Source organism: Pan paniscus, chromosome 10 (genome assembly GCF_029289425.2).
Source record: "Pan paniscus chromosome 10, NHGRI_mPanPan1-v2.0_pri, whole genome shotgun sequence".
Lineage (NCBI taxonomy): Eukaryota > Metazoa > Chordata > Mammalia > Primates > Hominidae > Pan > Pan paniscus.
Genome location: NC_073259.2, coordinates 89226714 through 89244113, shown reverse-complemented (window position 1 = coordinate 89244113; position 17400 = coordinate 89226714). Strand labels below are relative to the sequence as shown.

General features: G+C 33.4%; 1 protein-coding gene across 2 annotated transcripts in view; it reads right to left on the bottom strand.

The window, feature by feature from the left end:
* The window catches only part of ACSS3 (acyl-CoA synthetase short chain family member 3), a 184791-nt gene that overhangs the window by 56421 nt on the left and 110970 nt on the right, over positions 1–17400 (bottom strand). For both annotated transcript variants that reach the window (XM_008964068.5, XM_003811658.7), the window contains one exon: positions 5480–5583. In XM_008964068.5, the coding sequence (XP_008962316.1) occupies positions 5480–5583 (104 nt within the window). The remainder of the gene's footprint in view (positions 1–5479; positions 5584–17400) is intronic.

Below are 17400 nucleotides of genomic sequence, written 5' to 3'. Positions count from 1 at the left end.
AATGTCTCAGTTCATTAGATGACTACAGTTTTCTCATTGAAATTCCTCCTTAGAGTTTAACAAATTCTGTGAATTATCTAAGAATTTTATTCCTCCATTAAAGTGATGAAAACAAACAAACAACAAAATCACCTAGTGCTGCTCAAGTTGGTGGTCATTACTTCATTTCAACTATGTCATCAGTACCTGGACATAAGGACACTTGAAACACTTTCAATATAAGCTCTAGATCTTCTGATGGTAAGTACACAGGTAGTGTCCTGTCAACAGGTAAAAATAATCTGAATTTTGTTGAACTAAACCCTTCACTAAGTTGTTCCTTATAAAAGCCATTGTGGAATTTGAGTATTCTATCTTTGTAGCTGTCATGAATTAACTGAGTGATAGCAAGAGAAAGAACAAAGCGTTTTTATCTAGGATTAAATAACATTAAACATTGGGACTCCAGGATGTTTTGTTACAATCATTTCTAAACCAATACCATATCTTATAGCAAATAGGAATGAATGAAGGAAAGAAGAAATAAAAGAAGGGAGGGAGGGAAGAAGGGTGGAAGAGAGGTAAGGAGGAAAGAAGGGAGGAAGAGAACGAGGGGGGAGGGAGGAAGGGAGGGAAGGAAGGAAGAAGAGGAGGAAGGAAGAATAGAAAAAAGTAGATCTACTGTGTTTAGGATTTAACAGTAAGTCTCTGAACTTTAACAAATCTTTTTTTTGTACTAGCTCATTTACTCATAAAAACAATAATTCCTTTACAGTGATCTTAAATCACAAGAAAAAAAAATCCCACGAAGGCCACCATGCACTGCACTGACAGTTCTTTCCTTCTAAAATTGTGCTTCCTGTCTGACCTCTATAACAATATAGTGTTTTATTTGGGGATCGTACAGCTGAGGATAAGGAAGTTCTGGCTGTTCATTTCTTTTTTTTTTTTTTTGGCACATGGATTACCATATTTTAATGAAACCATTATCTTTTTGTTTTCCCTTTTTAAATTATGATTGTAAAACCTCTGTTTCTCTATCTCTGGGTAAAAAATAAAATGAAAAATTCAGTCAATAATCCAGATTTTTTAAGCTTTTTATGGATGAGTTACTGTGAAGATAATACATCTGGGTGAATGACAATTTGGCTTTTATACAGATTTAGAAACAAATAGAGACAACTCTCCGCTCTAAACTTGACAAGACCAATTTCCTTCATGACAGCATTAAATATTTACATTATTATACTCCAAAGCAAGAGATTCATGCTTCAGTGGTGCTGAACAACAACAATTCTTTATTAAAATGTTCCTATGAGGGGTGGAGGGTGCTAATCTGTTCTTGTATTTTCTACAGATTACTTCTCAATTTAGATTATTAGATATTATTTGAATCAGATATAAAATAATGTCTTTTTAATGAAATAAAGAGGATGTTAGTCACTAAAATCAGTTGGTACTAATACAAGTTGCACTAGAGTAACAATAATAATGTGTGATGGTTAATTTTAGGTGTCAACTTGACTGAATTAAGAAATACCTAGCAATCTGGTAAAGCATTATGTTTGGTTGTGTCTGTGAAGATGTTTCCAGAAGAGACTAATATGTGAGTCTGAATGGACAAGATGAGAAGATCTTTCCTCAGTGCGAGTGGGCACCATCCAAGCAGGCAGAACCAGAAAGAACAAGAACAGAGGAAAGGTGAATGTGTGCATCCAACTGCTGAAGTTGGAATACACTCTTCTTCTCCTATCCCTGGACAACAACTCCAGGCTCCCCCATCTTTGGAGTCCAGAACTTATATAAGTGGCCCCCTGAGTTCTCAAGCCTCTGGTCTTAAACTAAGAGTGACATCATTCGTTGGCTTCCCTCATTCTGAGGCCTTTGGACTTGGACTGAGCCATGCTACCAGAATTCCAGGGTCTCCAGCTTGCAGATGGCCTATTACAGGACTTCTCAGTCTCTGTAATCATGTCAGTCAATCTCTCTGAAAAGTATCCTCTCATATATCTGTATCTATATCTACAAATTCTGTCTCTCTGGAGAACCCTGACTAACAAAACATGGTCATATAAATGAACTGACTGCGGAGTCCCTTCTTACAACTCAAGTCACAGGAACTACTTAATTTTTATTCATACGTTTTAGTTACTTAACATATCCCTTACTAATTTCAAATTACACATCACAGTTTCTAAGCAGCTCATTTGTACACATGTATCAGTGTAATCAGAGAGCAAATTCATGAATTATTCATATACATATGAATTTATATGAAAGGCTCATAAAAGTGTGCAAGTATGTAAAAAATATCAACTTCTAAGTCAATAACAAGAAAAAGGGACCCTGTAGAAAACTTGAAATTTGAAATAAAGCAAAGTATTATTTGGTTAAAGCTAACCTTCTCTTAAACATTAACATGTGTTTCCTAGCATACTTCCTGGGGAAATGTACCACCATCTATTTGATATACAAAACTAGGAAACTCATTAATGCACTTGGAATACCAGATGTTTATCTTTTTGTAATATTTCATAATAACTCATAACATACTTGCCCTTTCACCCAGAATCAAACATCAATTTGATAGCACCTTAGGAAAGAATGGTTGAAATTTTATTTTATTTTTATTTTTACTTATTTATTTATTTATTTTGAGACAGAGTCTCGCTCTATCACCCAGGCTGGAGTGCAGTGGTGCGATCTCAGCTCACTGCAAGCTCCACTTCCCAGGTTCATGCCATTCTCCTGCCTCAGCCTCCCAAGTAGTTGGGATTACATGCACCCACTACCACACCCGGCTAATTTGTTTGTATTTTTAGTAGAGACGGGTTTCACCATGTTGGTCAGGCTGGTCTCAAACTCCTGACCTCGTGATCCGCCCACCTTGGCCTCCCAAAGTGCTGGGATTACAGGCTTGAACCACCGCACCCAGCCCTTCAGTATCATTTTATAACTACTCACCACAACATACAACTTTGAAAATGATAAATTGATTTTTTTCTATGCAAACGTATAGAGATCCTAACTAGTTTCCTGTTAGCCAACCTCTGCATCACCTATAGTGAAATTATTTTACAAAGCACAAAATAATCTAGCAATCTAGCTACTAGCTACCCATCTACCCATTCAAATATATTTGTGTAGTTTAATAGGACAGAATACCAAACAAAGGCTGTAAAAGCAAACGGGATGAGGACAATGGAAATGGAAAGAATCATTCATTTTATTAGTAAACTCCACATGTTTTCCATGGCAATTAACAGTCACTCCAACCTGATTACAGTGACAGCACACTGACACAATGTAGCTATTAATTCCCTTGGAACAATACATTAAAGAAAAATTGCAAATTCTCATGGAACTGAGTATCCACCAGGGGCCTCATATGCTTCTGTCACAGGCTTCAGTGACCTTTTTTGTAAGCCTGAATAAACTAACTACATAAACCCACACAGGCTATTATGTACAAAGGTGTCTATAAGAAAAAGTAAAAGAATTTTATAATTTTATTTGTGAATGTGCTAGTTTTCTTCAGTGAGTTTTGGCACAGTCACCTTGAAGAGGGAAAAACAACTTTTCTGCAAGCATTTGTGTCGGGTCACGTTTGTGTGGAAAGTAGTCCCCCATTTTGAACAGATAAGAGAAATTATGTTAAAGGTGACAAAACATTTTCTAGTTCATGACCAAGAAAATAACTGTTAAAGCTTTCCTGGCTAATAGGGGATACATAAATACTGTAAACATTCTTCTTGCAGATGCAATAATTCTTCACTTGTTTTTATGTATTTCTACACATAGCATTGATTGTTCTCAAAATTCCTTCTTATACTTTGTATTTTCTAAAGAGTTACAAATCTGAGTTTAAATAATTTTCCCCTTAGTAAATAAAACTGGAAGGAATAGAAAGCTTCTTTCTGATTTTCATCTTATGTAAGGAAAGTGTCCTCTGCTCTGATTATTCATTTTATATTTCATATTAGAAAGGATGTAGAAAACATTTCTTTCTTTCTTTCTTTCTTTCTTTCTTTCTTTTTTTTTCTTTTTTTTTGACAGAGTCTTGCTCTGTTGCCCAGGCTGGAGTGCAATGATAGGATCTTGGCTTGCCGCAACCTCCTCCTCCTGGGTTCAAGCAATTCTCAGCCTCCCGAGTAGCTGAGATTACAGGCACGCTCCATCACGCCTGGCTAATTTTTTGTATTTTAAGTAGAGATGGGGTTTCACCATGTTGTCCAGGCTGGTCTCTAATTCCTGACCTCAAGTGATCTCAAGTGATCTGCCTGTTTTTGCCTCCCAAAGTGCAGGAATTATAGGCGTGAGCCACCGTGCCCAGTCAGAAAACACATTTTTAAAGAACAATATTCAAGGACATAATATAAAAAGTGTAACTTGTCAGAATCAGAAATCTCTGAAGTATCAAACACCGCATTTGAGACTTAGTCATTCAGTTAATCTTCTACATGAAAATCATTTTTACAATCAGAGCTAATTTTTTGCAAAGTAATCTCACTAATTTTTAACCCAAATTTGATATTCTGCCCCAGATGCAGAGAAGGTGAGAATACTGAAAATATGTATATAAAAAGGTTGATCTAATTCATTGAACTAAGTGGGACTAAAATAAAATATGTACATATGAAGGTTGTAGGGCTCCCATGGCTCATAGCTGCTTTCAGTGAGTCAAATTTTTTTTAAATCTCTGTACTTTGTGAGGAGGTAAATGGCTTCTAGACAATGTACCCATTCTCATATATATAGCCATCCCTCAAAAGAAGAAGCAGAAAGAGTTATTGTTGTGGTGGTTGTCTGCTTATTCCAAAGTTTATAGTTGATCCATTTAATATGAAAATTTGTTTCCCAGGGAACACTTAGAGGGAGGACTATAGGGAATAAACAAAATAAATTAAATGAACAAATTATATATGTAATGACAATTGTTTTGAAGAAAAATAAATTTCTCTGCCTTTAATGCTAGGCAGAATATATTAGATATTATAGAACACAAGAAGGTGGCCAGAGAGTCCTATGAGAGGAACAGGGCTTCATAAAAGGACTCTGGGAGCAGTGTGCAGGGTGTATCAAAAAGCAGAGAGAATAGAGATGAGTGATTAGGAAACTTTAAATCAGGACAGAGGATAATGCAGCTGCCAGAGCTCAAAGGCAAGGGGAATACTGAAGGTGGAATGAACCCAACAGACACTTCAAAGGAAAATCTGAGACTTAGTAACTTACCAGATATAAGAAACAAAGAAGAGAAGATAAAGAGGTCTTTAGTGCTTTATACCTAGGGACCAAGAGAATGGTGGCATCAATGTCACTTATGAAGACATTATTAATAACACATCAATAAAAAAAATTGCTTATTTTTACTGAAACCTGAACCACTCGAATCCTGAGTTTGTGTCTGATCTGCTGGTCGTAGCTCAAAAGTTTCCTCCAATCCTTACAGCTTTTTGGAACATTTCTTTACTATTTATGTACATGTTAGGAAAATGCTCACCAGTTTGCCACCAATGGTCTAAGACAGGTACTCTGAAGACATTTTTGGACCATTCCAGGGTCTCTACATCACATCGTTCTCCAGCCACAAATAATGTTTTGAACCTGAATATGAGACAGTGAATTCAAATTATTCCTGGAAAATAAATCTAAATAATTGTATTTACATTTTAAAAACATTGGTTAACCACACTCATTATGTCAGAGGAATACAGCAATATAACAAATACATCACACTGTATAATGATGAGAGTCATTTCTTGTTTGGGCCCAAATGTAACCAAACATACATCACAGAATTGGAGTGAGGTACTTCCAAAGTAGAATTCACAGCTAGTGCTTTTCAGTTTTTAAAAGAGCAATTGAGTTGATCTCTGTAATCGATCTGCCATGTTCATCTAATGATCAAAGATAAAATATATTTCACCTTGACATTGTCTCTGCTAATTTTAGCTTCAAATTTGATTGCTATATTCTAAGTAAGGATATACACAAAACATACATACATAAGTATTGGCTAAGGCAGCAAATATTCTTTTTTTTTATTATACTTTAAGTTTTAGGGTACATGTGCACATTGTGCAGGTTAGTTACATATGTATACATGTGCCATGCTGGTGCGCTGCACCCACTAAGTCGTCATCTAGCATTAGGTATATCTCCCAATGCTATCCCTCCCCCCTCCCCCGACCCCACCACAGTCCCCAGAGTGTGATATTCCCCTTCCTGTGTCCATGCGATCTCATTGTTCAATTCCCACCTATGAGTGAGAATATGCGGTGTTTGGTTTTTTGTTCTTGCGATAGTTTACTGAGAATGATGATTTCCAATTTCATCCATGTCCACTGGGTATATACCCAAAGGACTCTAAATCATGCTGCTATAAAGACACATGCACATGTATGTTTATTGCGGCATTATTCACAATAGCAGAGACTTGGAACCAACCCAAATGTCCAACAATTATAGACTGGATTAAGAAAATGTGGCACATATACACCATGGAATACTATGCAGCCATAAAAAATGATGAGTTCGTGTCCTTTGTAGCAAATATTCTTATAAATATGAATTTGTTACTTCTTGTGAGATCCTATGATAAAGATTACTCTAATTTCGAGTATATATTTTTCCTATTCCAAGGACATATGTAGGAGAAATAGCTGGTAAAGAAGTAAATGCCACTGTGGCCTTGGAAGTCAAAAAGGTTCTTCAATCAAAAGGAATACAAGAGTACTAAAAGATGAAGGAGAATAACCATCTTTGGCAGAAAGCACCATATCGCAGAATGGAAAAAATGAAATAGGAAAATACAATTGTGTTGACCCCATTAGTGGTTCATTGAGAGCATGGGTGTTTATGGTTTTTTTTTTTTCATTTTCAAATGCCCTCAGGACCTGTTTATATATATATAAAAAGTGTGTGTGTGTGTGTTCAAAGAGTTAATTCATTTATCATCAAAGTAAAACACAAACAGTTGACAAACAAAAACCTGTCTACTGATCCTGAACAATGTGGTATATTTTACTATTCCCTTAATTTTTCATATCATTTCATAAAGATTCATGGAGATTCAAATACTTCCACTCCTATGTTCCAATAACATTCTGTTTCTGTCTTTGCTATGAACATGTATCTCATTCTAGACTTCTTTTGTTTTTGTCTATTTCCCACACTGCACTATGAGCTCCTTAGGAACATGTATCTTTATAACCCCAAGACCAATCAAAGTACATGAAATTTTTAGGTATTTAAACATTTCTAGATGCTCAGAATGATAAAGTACAGAGGTGGGGAGTTAGCAAAATTAACACCAGTTTGACTTGTTCTTCTAAGTGAAAGAAGAGTCATGTTGGTTTCTTAGAGTGTGGAAATTGAGAAAAAAAGAACAGTGCCTTGAGGAGAGCAAAATTCTGGAATTACTAATCTAGGATATTTTCAGTACACAACATAAATGTGAAAAGACTTGAGAACAGCCAGTTGTTTTTTATGGACTCAATCAGTGACCTGGGAGGCTAAGCGGGGGTAGCACATATTGGGGTGTGATACAGGGGATGGGAAATCGATGCTGGAAAAGCTGTCTGTAAACTCTAGACTAGGCAGGAATTATAGGAAGGCAAGGCAGTAATAACCAGAATAAAAGAAAAATACAAGGAAAAATAGTGAGGTAAATGACTAGAAGTCACATAAGAAAAAGTTTGATGAAAATGAAGGCAAGGTGAGAAAAATAGGGTGTCATAGACAGAAGGCAATTTCAAACTTACAGATCTTGAAAACCTGTCTGTTCTGAAGGATGATAGTGTTTATGGTAGCTGACAAGGTCTAACAGTGAAAGACACAGAGGGAAAGAGGAGTATTTTCATAGAAGGATTCTCTTCAAGATAGTATTAAAAATCACTCAAGTATCATAGCAGTGGAGAGTAAAAAGAAAGTCTGTGACTTGTTGATTAAAGAGGCTAAAGGAGGTCTGAAGAGTGGGGAGAGGGTATTACAAAGAGATAGCATGAACTTCAACAGAAGATGGGCCACAAAACAAAGAAAATTCTCAAGTTCTCACGTTACCAATTTTATTTTAACATCTTCCCCAACTTTTATAGATAATCTTGGCCCTGAAGGTGCATTTGACTGCAGTAGTGAGAAAAAAGTAACAGTTTAATTATTCTACAGAAAATAGAGGTTTTAAACAGTGATTGAAAATACACAATAATTAATTTCTGAGTATAAATGAATCACTGATAAATGATGTCTATATGTGAAGTGCAATCACCTAGAATTATTCATGGTAATTTTCATCTATAGAAGATGATACCTTTAAATCTATAAGGGTGTCAAAAAGGTTTTAGTTAAATTGTGATAAAACATCCAATGTGCTGTTACTAATCCACATTCGTTTTCTGAGAAAATTTTAAAAAAATCTGCTAATATAAAGATATTCAGAGAATAAAATTACCTTATTACATTTTATTTTTTGTAATAATGTAGTTGGAGCCATGAGGATGAACTAAATTGGTGATATAGTTAGGATATCTGTTCCCTCCAAATCTCATGTTGAAATGTGACCCCCCAGTGTTGAAGGTGGGGCCTAGTGGAAAGGCTTCATGTCCTCCCCATGGTAATAAGTGAGTTCTCACTTACTCTACTTATTCGCATGATAGCTGGTTTAAAGAGCCAGGCACTTCCTCTCCTCCCTTTTGCTTCCTCTCTCGCTATGGGAGATGCCTGCTCTCCTTGAGCCTTCCACCATGATTGTAGGCTTTCTGAGGGCACACAAGAAGCAGATGTGGCATCGAGCTTCCTGTACAGTCTGCAGACCCATGAGCCGAAATAAATCTCTTTTCTATATAAATTATCCAGCCTCAGGTATTCCTTTACAACAATGCAAAATGGGCTAATACAATTGGCATGGTCCAATGGAAATGTAATGTGAGCTACAAATCCAAAAAATATATCTAGTTTAAAATTTTCTAGTAGCCACATTCAGAGAAAAAAAAGAATAAGGTCAAATTAGCTCTAATAATATATTTTATTAAAATACATATATCCAAAATGTTATTATTTCAACATGCAATGAATATAAAAATTACTGGTGAGACATCTTCCAGTCTTTTTTAAATACCAAATCTCAAATTGGACTTGCCACATTTCAAGAGCTCAATAGCCACGTGAGGGTATTTCAAGAGTTCAATAACCACATGAGGCCAGAGGCTACCATATGGGACAGTGTAGAGGTAGATCATGACTTTCTGAAGAAACAACAGAATTCTTACACTGGCCTGGATGAAGAAAAAATTTAATTTAATACTACATACTCAATTCCTGCTCAAATCATTATGCTAATAATTTATTCTGACATGGATCTTTATGCATGTATATGTGTGGGTATGCAAGTGTCACGAAATGCAGCTAAGACAATCTATTACTTAATGTTTTATGAGTAAACTGTTATCTGAACAGATTCCCAAAATTTAGAGTATGATTGGTTTAATAATTAGGCATCGTTATAGGACTTCACATAATGGTACAATCCACTGTCAAAAATAATATTTGAGTAGCTGCCCACTGGTATATTTCTCAACTGCATATTCAAAATTATCTAGGAGCAGTTCTTTAGCACAATAAATGCCAAAGGTAAAATTTGCATGTCCTGATATAGACACAGAAGCATCATTTTAAATTTCAGATAAGAGAATAACCTATTACTAGTCTTTGTTGAGAAATTATTTGAATAATTTTTGTGAGTACCCTCTAACAGTATGCAATGCTGCTAGGGTAATCTTTAAACCTTTGAGAACAAGGAAGGGGCACAAAAAGTAAGGAAGAAAATGGGAGAGCAAGGAAGAGAATGAATAAGAGACAGAGACTAGGAAAAAAAAACCACACAATTTTTTTGACAAATTACATATCCATTTTCAATTTGAGATAAAATTTAAGTAATCAAATGTATATATTTATAATTTGAGATTAAAATTTGATGATCAAAAATGACCTCATCTGAGGGAACTGTTATAGCAGAATGAAAAAATTATTTAAGCATTAAATTATTAAAAGTAGGTTAAAGTATAACAAAGATTAGTGTAAAGTTTTAATGTTTAAAATGAGGTTGATATACCTATAACTTTAAATGCTATGTAAAAACAAGACAAAATAAAAAACATAAAGGCCATAATGTTGATAATCCTAGGACTGAAAAGTAGGTCCATGTTTTTAATCATATGTTATTCAAACACTTTTCTGATATTTTAGAAAACTCCTATGATGAAAGACATCATACATTTATATAACACATTAAAATTTATAACATGATAGGTTTGGCTGATCCCAGCAGTGTAGGCAAACAGCAACCAAAATGAATAATTTTACAGGTCTTAATATCACATTTCCAATGCCTGTTAAGCCATAAATTAGTTTAAAGAAATCTAGATGGTTCAAATGCCCATGTCTTTGGCTTATATATGAAACTAGAGATCGAGAACTTCAAAAACATTCACTATTAAAAACGTGATGTACAACATTGTCAATTAAAAAATTAAAATACAGATTTTTAGCAAATCAAGGGACACCTGATATATTGATATTACCAGCATTTTTGCAAGTTGTAATTTTTTTGACTATCTCCCAGTCTCTACCACATAAACTACAATTAATCTAAGTAAGTGATTATAATAATAAACCATGCATTATCATTGAGCTCTTATCTGATGGCAAATTTCACTATTATGTATTTTAAAACTTAGTATTTATTACTATGTTTTTGCAGTATATTTCTATTGCTTTTGTTCCTAAACTTGTTTACTGTTCTTTTTAATATCATTATTATAGCAATCGTCATGCTGGCACTAATAAATTGAAAGGTACAATATTCCACAATGGATGATAAAAGTGATTTCGTCTCTGAAAGTCAGAAAAATCCCTTCCATTTCCATTAAAATCACTTTACTATTTATTGAATGCAAAGGAAAAATTGTGAGATCATTAGTGGTTTAGAAAAATGTCAAAGTCTTTACGGATGACTTCTTTCCCTAAATATGCTAGAAACTATCCATTTATTTTTGTATTAAAATTCCTCAAACTATCAAAAAGTTATTGTTATTTTATCAATTACAGACTGCTAATTGTATAACACTAATGAACATAAACAGAATACAAATCTAAATAAAATTTAGGAATAAGATATAATTAATGAAACAATATATCATAAATATTTAATCAAATATAATTTAACTCTCAATTCCTTTTAGTAAACAAAACTACACTAAGTGATTTGCCCTTTTTGTAACCATGATAATAATTGAAACAACAAATCTTAGTATAAATCTATATTTTGTAGTTATCTTAGGCATCAGGTATCTTCTTATTGTTTCAAGAAGTATAGTGGTTTGTAAAAAAAAAAAAATAGTAACCTTTTCAACAGCTAAATTCCTCATTAATGACCTTGACATTATTTTATTAATAATACAAAGGAATAAATGTCTACAGTGGAAAATTCAAAAATATATTTTGTGTAAATATACATTTTACAAAAGTTAAAATTAGACATTTTTGTAGAGTAGTTTGGGCCCTCTGGATGGTAAATTTACCTAAGTTAATTATATATGTTCTAGATCTGACTGTACAATATAGTAGCTACTAGCCACATGTGGCCATTTAAAATTTAAATTAGTTAAAATTAAAAAAAACTTACAATATAAATTTCTCAGTAATACTAACCCAATTCAAGAGTTTAATAATCACATGCGCCTATCATATTGTAGAGATTAGTTTACTGGAGAATGCTGTCATAGATTATTATTGACTATTAAATGTGTAGATAATTTTTGATGATGGTAACACATGGAAAGATTTATCTACTTTAAAATCTATAATACTATAAACTAAACAAAATAATAATATTCAGAATAGAAAAAAAGGAGAGGAGAGAAAATGAATGGGCATGAGACCTATGCACCTTTCCCTAATTTTATATAAAATTGAACACAAGACTAAAATGAAGCTGAAAATTAAGCAAAAGGGAAATGGAAAAATGATAATGTTGTCAAATTAATTTTTGTCCAAAATAGAAATGAATAAAAAGCTAAAGACAAATCTGATGAAGAATTTTCAGGGAATAAAGTGAGGGCAAAAAAATAAAAAATAAAAGTGAATATTTCCTTCAAGGTCCATAAACTACCAAACAAGCAAAAATTACTCTTCACTTGTGCCAACAGATGTTAAATAAAAACAGATTATTTCAGTGATGCCTCGTCGACTTCCAGTTCACGTGACAGATTATCATTATTTTTTGCCATCAATATACCTATGGTTATCTTCCTTTTCCCTACATTCAATTTTCTTCTATTTGCTCCCCATTAGAATTCACTTTTAAAATGTAAAGACGCTAGTGTTAATATCACACATGTATTTGACTCTTCTGTGAATGGCTGACTAGCATTTTGCCCAACAATTTCTCATTTCTTTCTCATCTCTCTCTCTCTCCCTTTTTCAAGTACAACCCTCTATCTCTCTCTTTTTCTCAAGTACAACCAAACAAGCTGGAAAAAATATAAAAATGAAATACCTTTTGAACACATCAGAGAACTCAAAGGCAATAGCACTTAAGGCATCAAAAGGTTAAAAAGAAAAATGTAGAGAGACATAAGACTGATTGTCTCACTGTTTTCCTTCTTGGGACACTTGCTAATTGGAAACAGTAATTGAAGAGCTGAGAAACTGAAAAAAAACTATGTGGCTGACTGACAGGTGTTGAAACTAAATGGTAAATCCAGTCATAATAATTTCTTGGGAAAGGAAAATCGAAGATTAAAATTCACAATGGAAAAAAGGTGACATAAAACACCCAGGTATTCAGTTTGCACACCTGAAGAGGTATATCTAATAATGGAGGTAAACTGGAAAGAAACCAACCCTCTCAAATATTGGAGTCTAGCTTCAAGTCAGCTCCATTCCTAATTGAATAGAAGTGATCTTCCCTTAAGACAATTGCCTGTCAGAATAAGAATCACTCTGTGGGGATATCAAAACATCTGATATCTCAATATAGCTACTTTTCTTTTTTCTTTCTGTTTTTTGTTTGTTTGCTTGTTTGTTTTTTTCCTGAGATGGAGTCTTGCTCTGTCACCCGGGCTGCAGTGCAAGAGCACGATCTCGGCTTACTATAACGTTGCCTCCCAGATTCAAGCCATTCTCCTGCCTCAGCCTCCCGAGTAGCTGGGATTACAAGCACCCGCCACCATGTCTGGCTAATTTTTTGTATTTTTAGTAGAGATGGGGTTTCACTATGTTGGCCAGGCTGGTCTCGAACTCCTGACCTCGTGATCCACCCGCCTCAGCCTCCCAAAGTGCTGGGATTACAGGCACGAGCCACCGCACCCGGCCAAAATAGCTATTTTCTTATAACAGTGATATAATGGAAGACAAGACCATATGATTAAACTCTCAAGAGAAAAAAGAGACATTAGAAAGATACACATAAAATCAGTTATTTTTGCTATAGACTTAAATATAACTCGGATGAATATGTTCAGGAAATATACGTAGAATATTAGCAGAGAACTGGAAATTATAATAAAGAATCAAATGAAAATATTTAAACTGAAAAATGTTAAGGAATTATAAACTCAGTGAAAGTTTAGATACAACTAGAGGTTACAATAAAATCATCTAAATGCAACTGTGAAAAAAAAGCAGAAAAATCATCAAACAGAGCCTATGAAATATAGGTGATATGGTATAAAGTTCTAACATATGTGTCATTAAAGTATCAAAGTTTAAGAAGGGAAAATAAAGTAGAAGTATTTGAAGAGACGGAAAAGTTCTGAAAATAAGTGAAAGATATCAAGCCACAGATTTAAGAAGCAGTCTGCATCAGAGGAAATTGAATTCATAACTTAAAAACCTTCCCATAATGTCACTTCTGGCCCAGAGAGTTTTATTTGATTTTTAAATACTTCAAAACATTTAAATAAAATTAATTGTACATAAAATCTTCCAGATAATAGTGGGGAAAAAGACTTCCATGCCCATTTTATGAGACAAGCAAAACCCTGAAACCAAAACCAGTAAGAGTATAAGAAAGGAAAATAAGAGATCAATCTTGACTAAAAATCTAGATTTTAAAGAAATCTCCAAAAATAGAAAGGAAGGGGGGGATAACAGGTGGAGCATAGAAGATTTTTAGGGCAGGTAAAATCATGCTATAATGATGGATACATGTCCCAATACTTTTCTTAAACTTCATAGAATGTTCAATACCAAGAATGAAAATATATTTAAATTATGGATTCTGGATGATAATGAAGTATCAATATAGGTTCATCAATTTTAAAGGAGATACAGCCGTAATGTGAGAAGTTCATAGTAGGGGAGGCTGTGCATGTATGAAAACATAAGTTATATAGAAGCTCTGAACTTTCCACAAGATTTTGCTGTGATCTAAAATTGCTCTAAAAACAAGGTCTACCAAAAAAAAAAAATCTTCAACAAAATGTCAGCAAATTAAATTCAGCTATATTTAAAAAGCATAATATATTAACCAAGATGTATTTATTTCAAGATTGTAAGAATTATTTGACACTTAAAAAAATCAGTCACTATAATTCACCACATTAACTCCTAATACAATAAGAGGGGGAAAAGTCACATGGTCATCAGAAGATGAAGAAAAAACATAGATAAAATCCCCAAACACCAAAAATAGAAACTTTGTTAATTTGATAGCTTTTCTCCAAACAAATAATACATTAATAACAAAAAACGCTAAAATCATTTTCCTTAATAATGAATATTGAAAGCTTTCTTCCTGATAATCTGGATGAGACAAAAATGAGCTTTACCACCAATTCTATTAAATACTTTACTGGAGGATCCTAGGAATAAAGTAAGAAAAAGAAATAAACGGCATAAAAGAAGAAATAAAATTGATACTTTTCTCAAACTACATGACTCTGTACATAATACAATCATACATATATACATTAAAACTACTACAATTAGTAAGTGACCTAGGGAAGAGCTTCAGAAAGTAGGTCATTATACAAAAACAGTTACATGTTGTTATATCAGGACCAAACAATGCAAATGTAAACAATACCATTGACCATAGCATAAAAATAAAATTTCTTAAATATAAAAAGATATGCAAGATTTTCACACAGTAAGCCAAAAATCATTAATGAGAGAAATTAAAGTCCTAAATAAACAAAGAGATATACTTGTTAACATGGACTTTTTCACTGTATCAATCTGTAAACTCAATGTAAAGTCTCTCTCTCTATCTCTATGTTTTTGTGTTTGAAACTGCTAGGCTGATACTAAAATCTGTTCAGAAATAAAACGAGCCAAGAATATTTGAAACAAATTTGAAAAAGAATAAGCTTGATATATTAATAGTAGATAAAGATCTGTTATAAATCTATAGTGATAAAGACAATGTAAGAGTAATGTGAATACAAACAAGTAGGCTGATGGAACAGAATAGAATCAAGAAGCAAATGAGGTATTTGTAGGCACTGTCATGACAAAAGTGTTGCTGCACAGCAGTGAGAAAAGGACGGCCATTTAAATAAATCGAAATTGATCAAATGGATATACATAAGGAAAAAAATAAAACTCAGCCTCTTACTTCATGTCATACATACAAATCTATTCCAGATAGATTACAGTTGTAAGTATGAAAGGTAAAATGAACAATAAAATTTCTAGAAAATGAAATACAGGAAAAACACCTATGTCTTAAATAAGACTTGAAAAGCAGTAATCAAAAAGAAAACTATTGATAAGAAGGCACATCTTTTTATCAGAAGTCACCACTGTGATGGTAAAAGGAAAATTTAAGTCAGAAGTTGGAGAAGATTGTTTATAATACATATAAGTCAGTAAAGGACTTGGATCCAAAATAAAGTATGAGAAACTCCTACAAATTAACAAGAAAGAGAAAATAAAATTTGCAAAAGACTTGAATAAGCATGTTATAAAAGAGGACCTTCCAATGGCCAAAAAATTATTAAAAGGTGATCAACCTCATTCAACCTCATTAACAACTTTGACATGAAAATTAAATGATAATGAGATATCACTACATGACAATCAGAATGGCCAGAATTTAAAATACTGAAAATATCATGTTCTGGTGAAGACATGGAAACTCTAGAACAATCACACACTGCAAGTGAGTGTGTAAATTGGTGAATAACCTTGGAAAACTGTTTGACATACTCTGTAATGTAACCATTATACCTTAGTTATATATGCTCAACAGCAATATATGTGTACGGACACCAAAAAGACATGTATTATTAATGCTGCAACTGTATAAGAGTCAAAAAATTAGAAACAATCAAAAAAGAATTCAACTACTGATCTGATAGAGAATAGAATGGTGGTTGCCGGCAGCCAGCGTGGTTGGAGGGGGAGAGGGTAGTTGGGAGGTATTGGCCAAAGGCTACAATATTTCAGTTAAATAGGGGGAATAACTCCAAGATGATTTGGGAATAACATGATGACTAAAGTTAATATATTCTTTTTGAAAAATGCTAGGAGAATAAATGTAAAGTGTTCTCACCACAAAAATGGTAACTTTGTGAGGTAATGCATGTGTTAATTAGCTAGGTTTAGTCCTTCCACAGTGTATCTATACTTTGGAATTGAACATCATGTTGTACAGAGTAAATGTATGACTGTATCTGCCAACTTAAAAAATAAAAGTAAAAATTATTTCAACAGCAAAATAGGTAAATAAACTGAAATACTCATGAAGAGTGATCTAACCAGCAATCAAAATGCAAGAACCACTTTGACGCGCAAACTTATGGATGAAGCTCAAGGCATTAAGTAAATGAAAGAAGCCAGGTATCAAAGAATACATTCTGTATGATTCCATTTATATCAAGTTCAAAAAAACAAGCAAAACTAATATACAGTGATACAGGTCAGGATAAGGCATATTTTGGGGAAGCCAAGAAGAGATAATGGTTGGGAAAGGACAAAAGGGAGGGCTTCTGCGATGCAGGATATGTGCTATTTCTTGATCTGGATGTGTTCAATGGATATGTTCACTTTGTAATAATTATAACTTTTAAAATTCTGATTTATGTTCTTTTCTGTATATATACCTCAATAAAAGTTAAAATATAAATGTATGCATAGTTCCCTATTAAATTACTTCTACTTCATATGAAATATTTTTTAAAGTAATGACATAAACTTGAAACCATAGATATTATTTTGATATACTACATGAAAATTCTCATATTCCTAAGGCTAGATCAGTTTCATTATTTACTAACATATCAGAGATATATATCACCTTTAAATTTTTAGGTTTGTTCAATAACAACACTTTTCAATATCTTTTATCAAGCATATCACAGAAGAGATACTCTGAATATCTCTAAATTCAAAAAAATACTAAATAAAAAAGTATAAGTT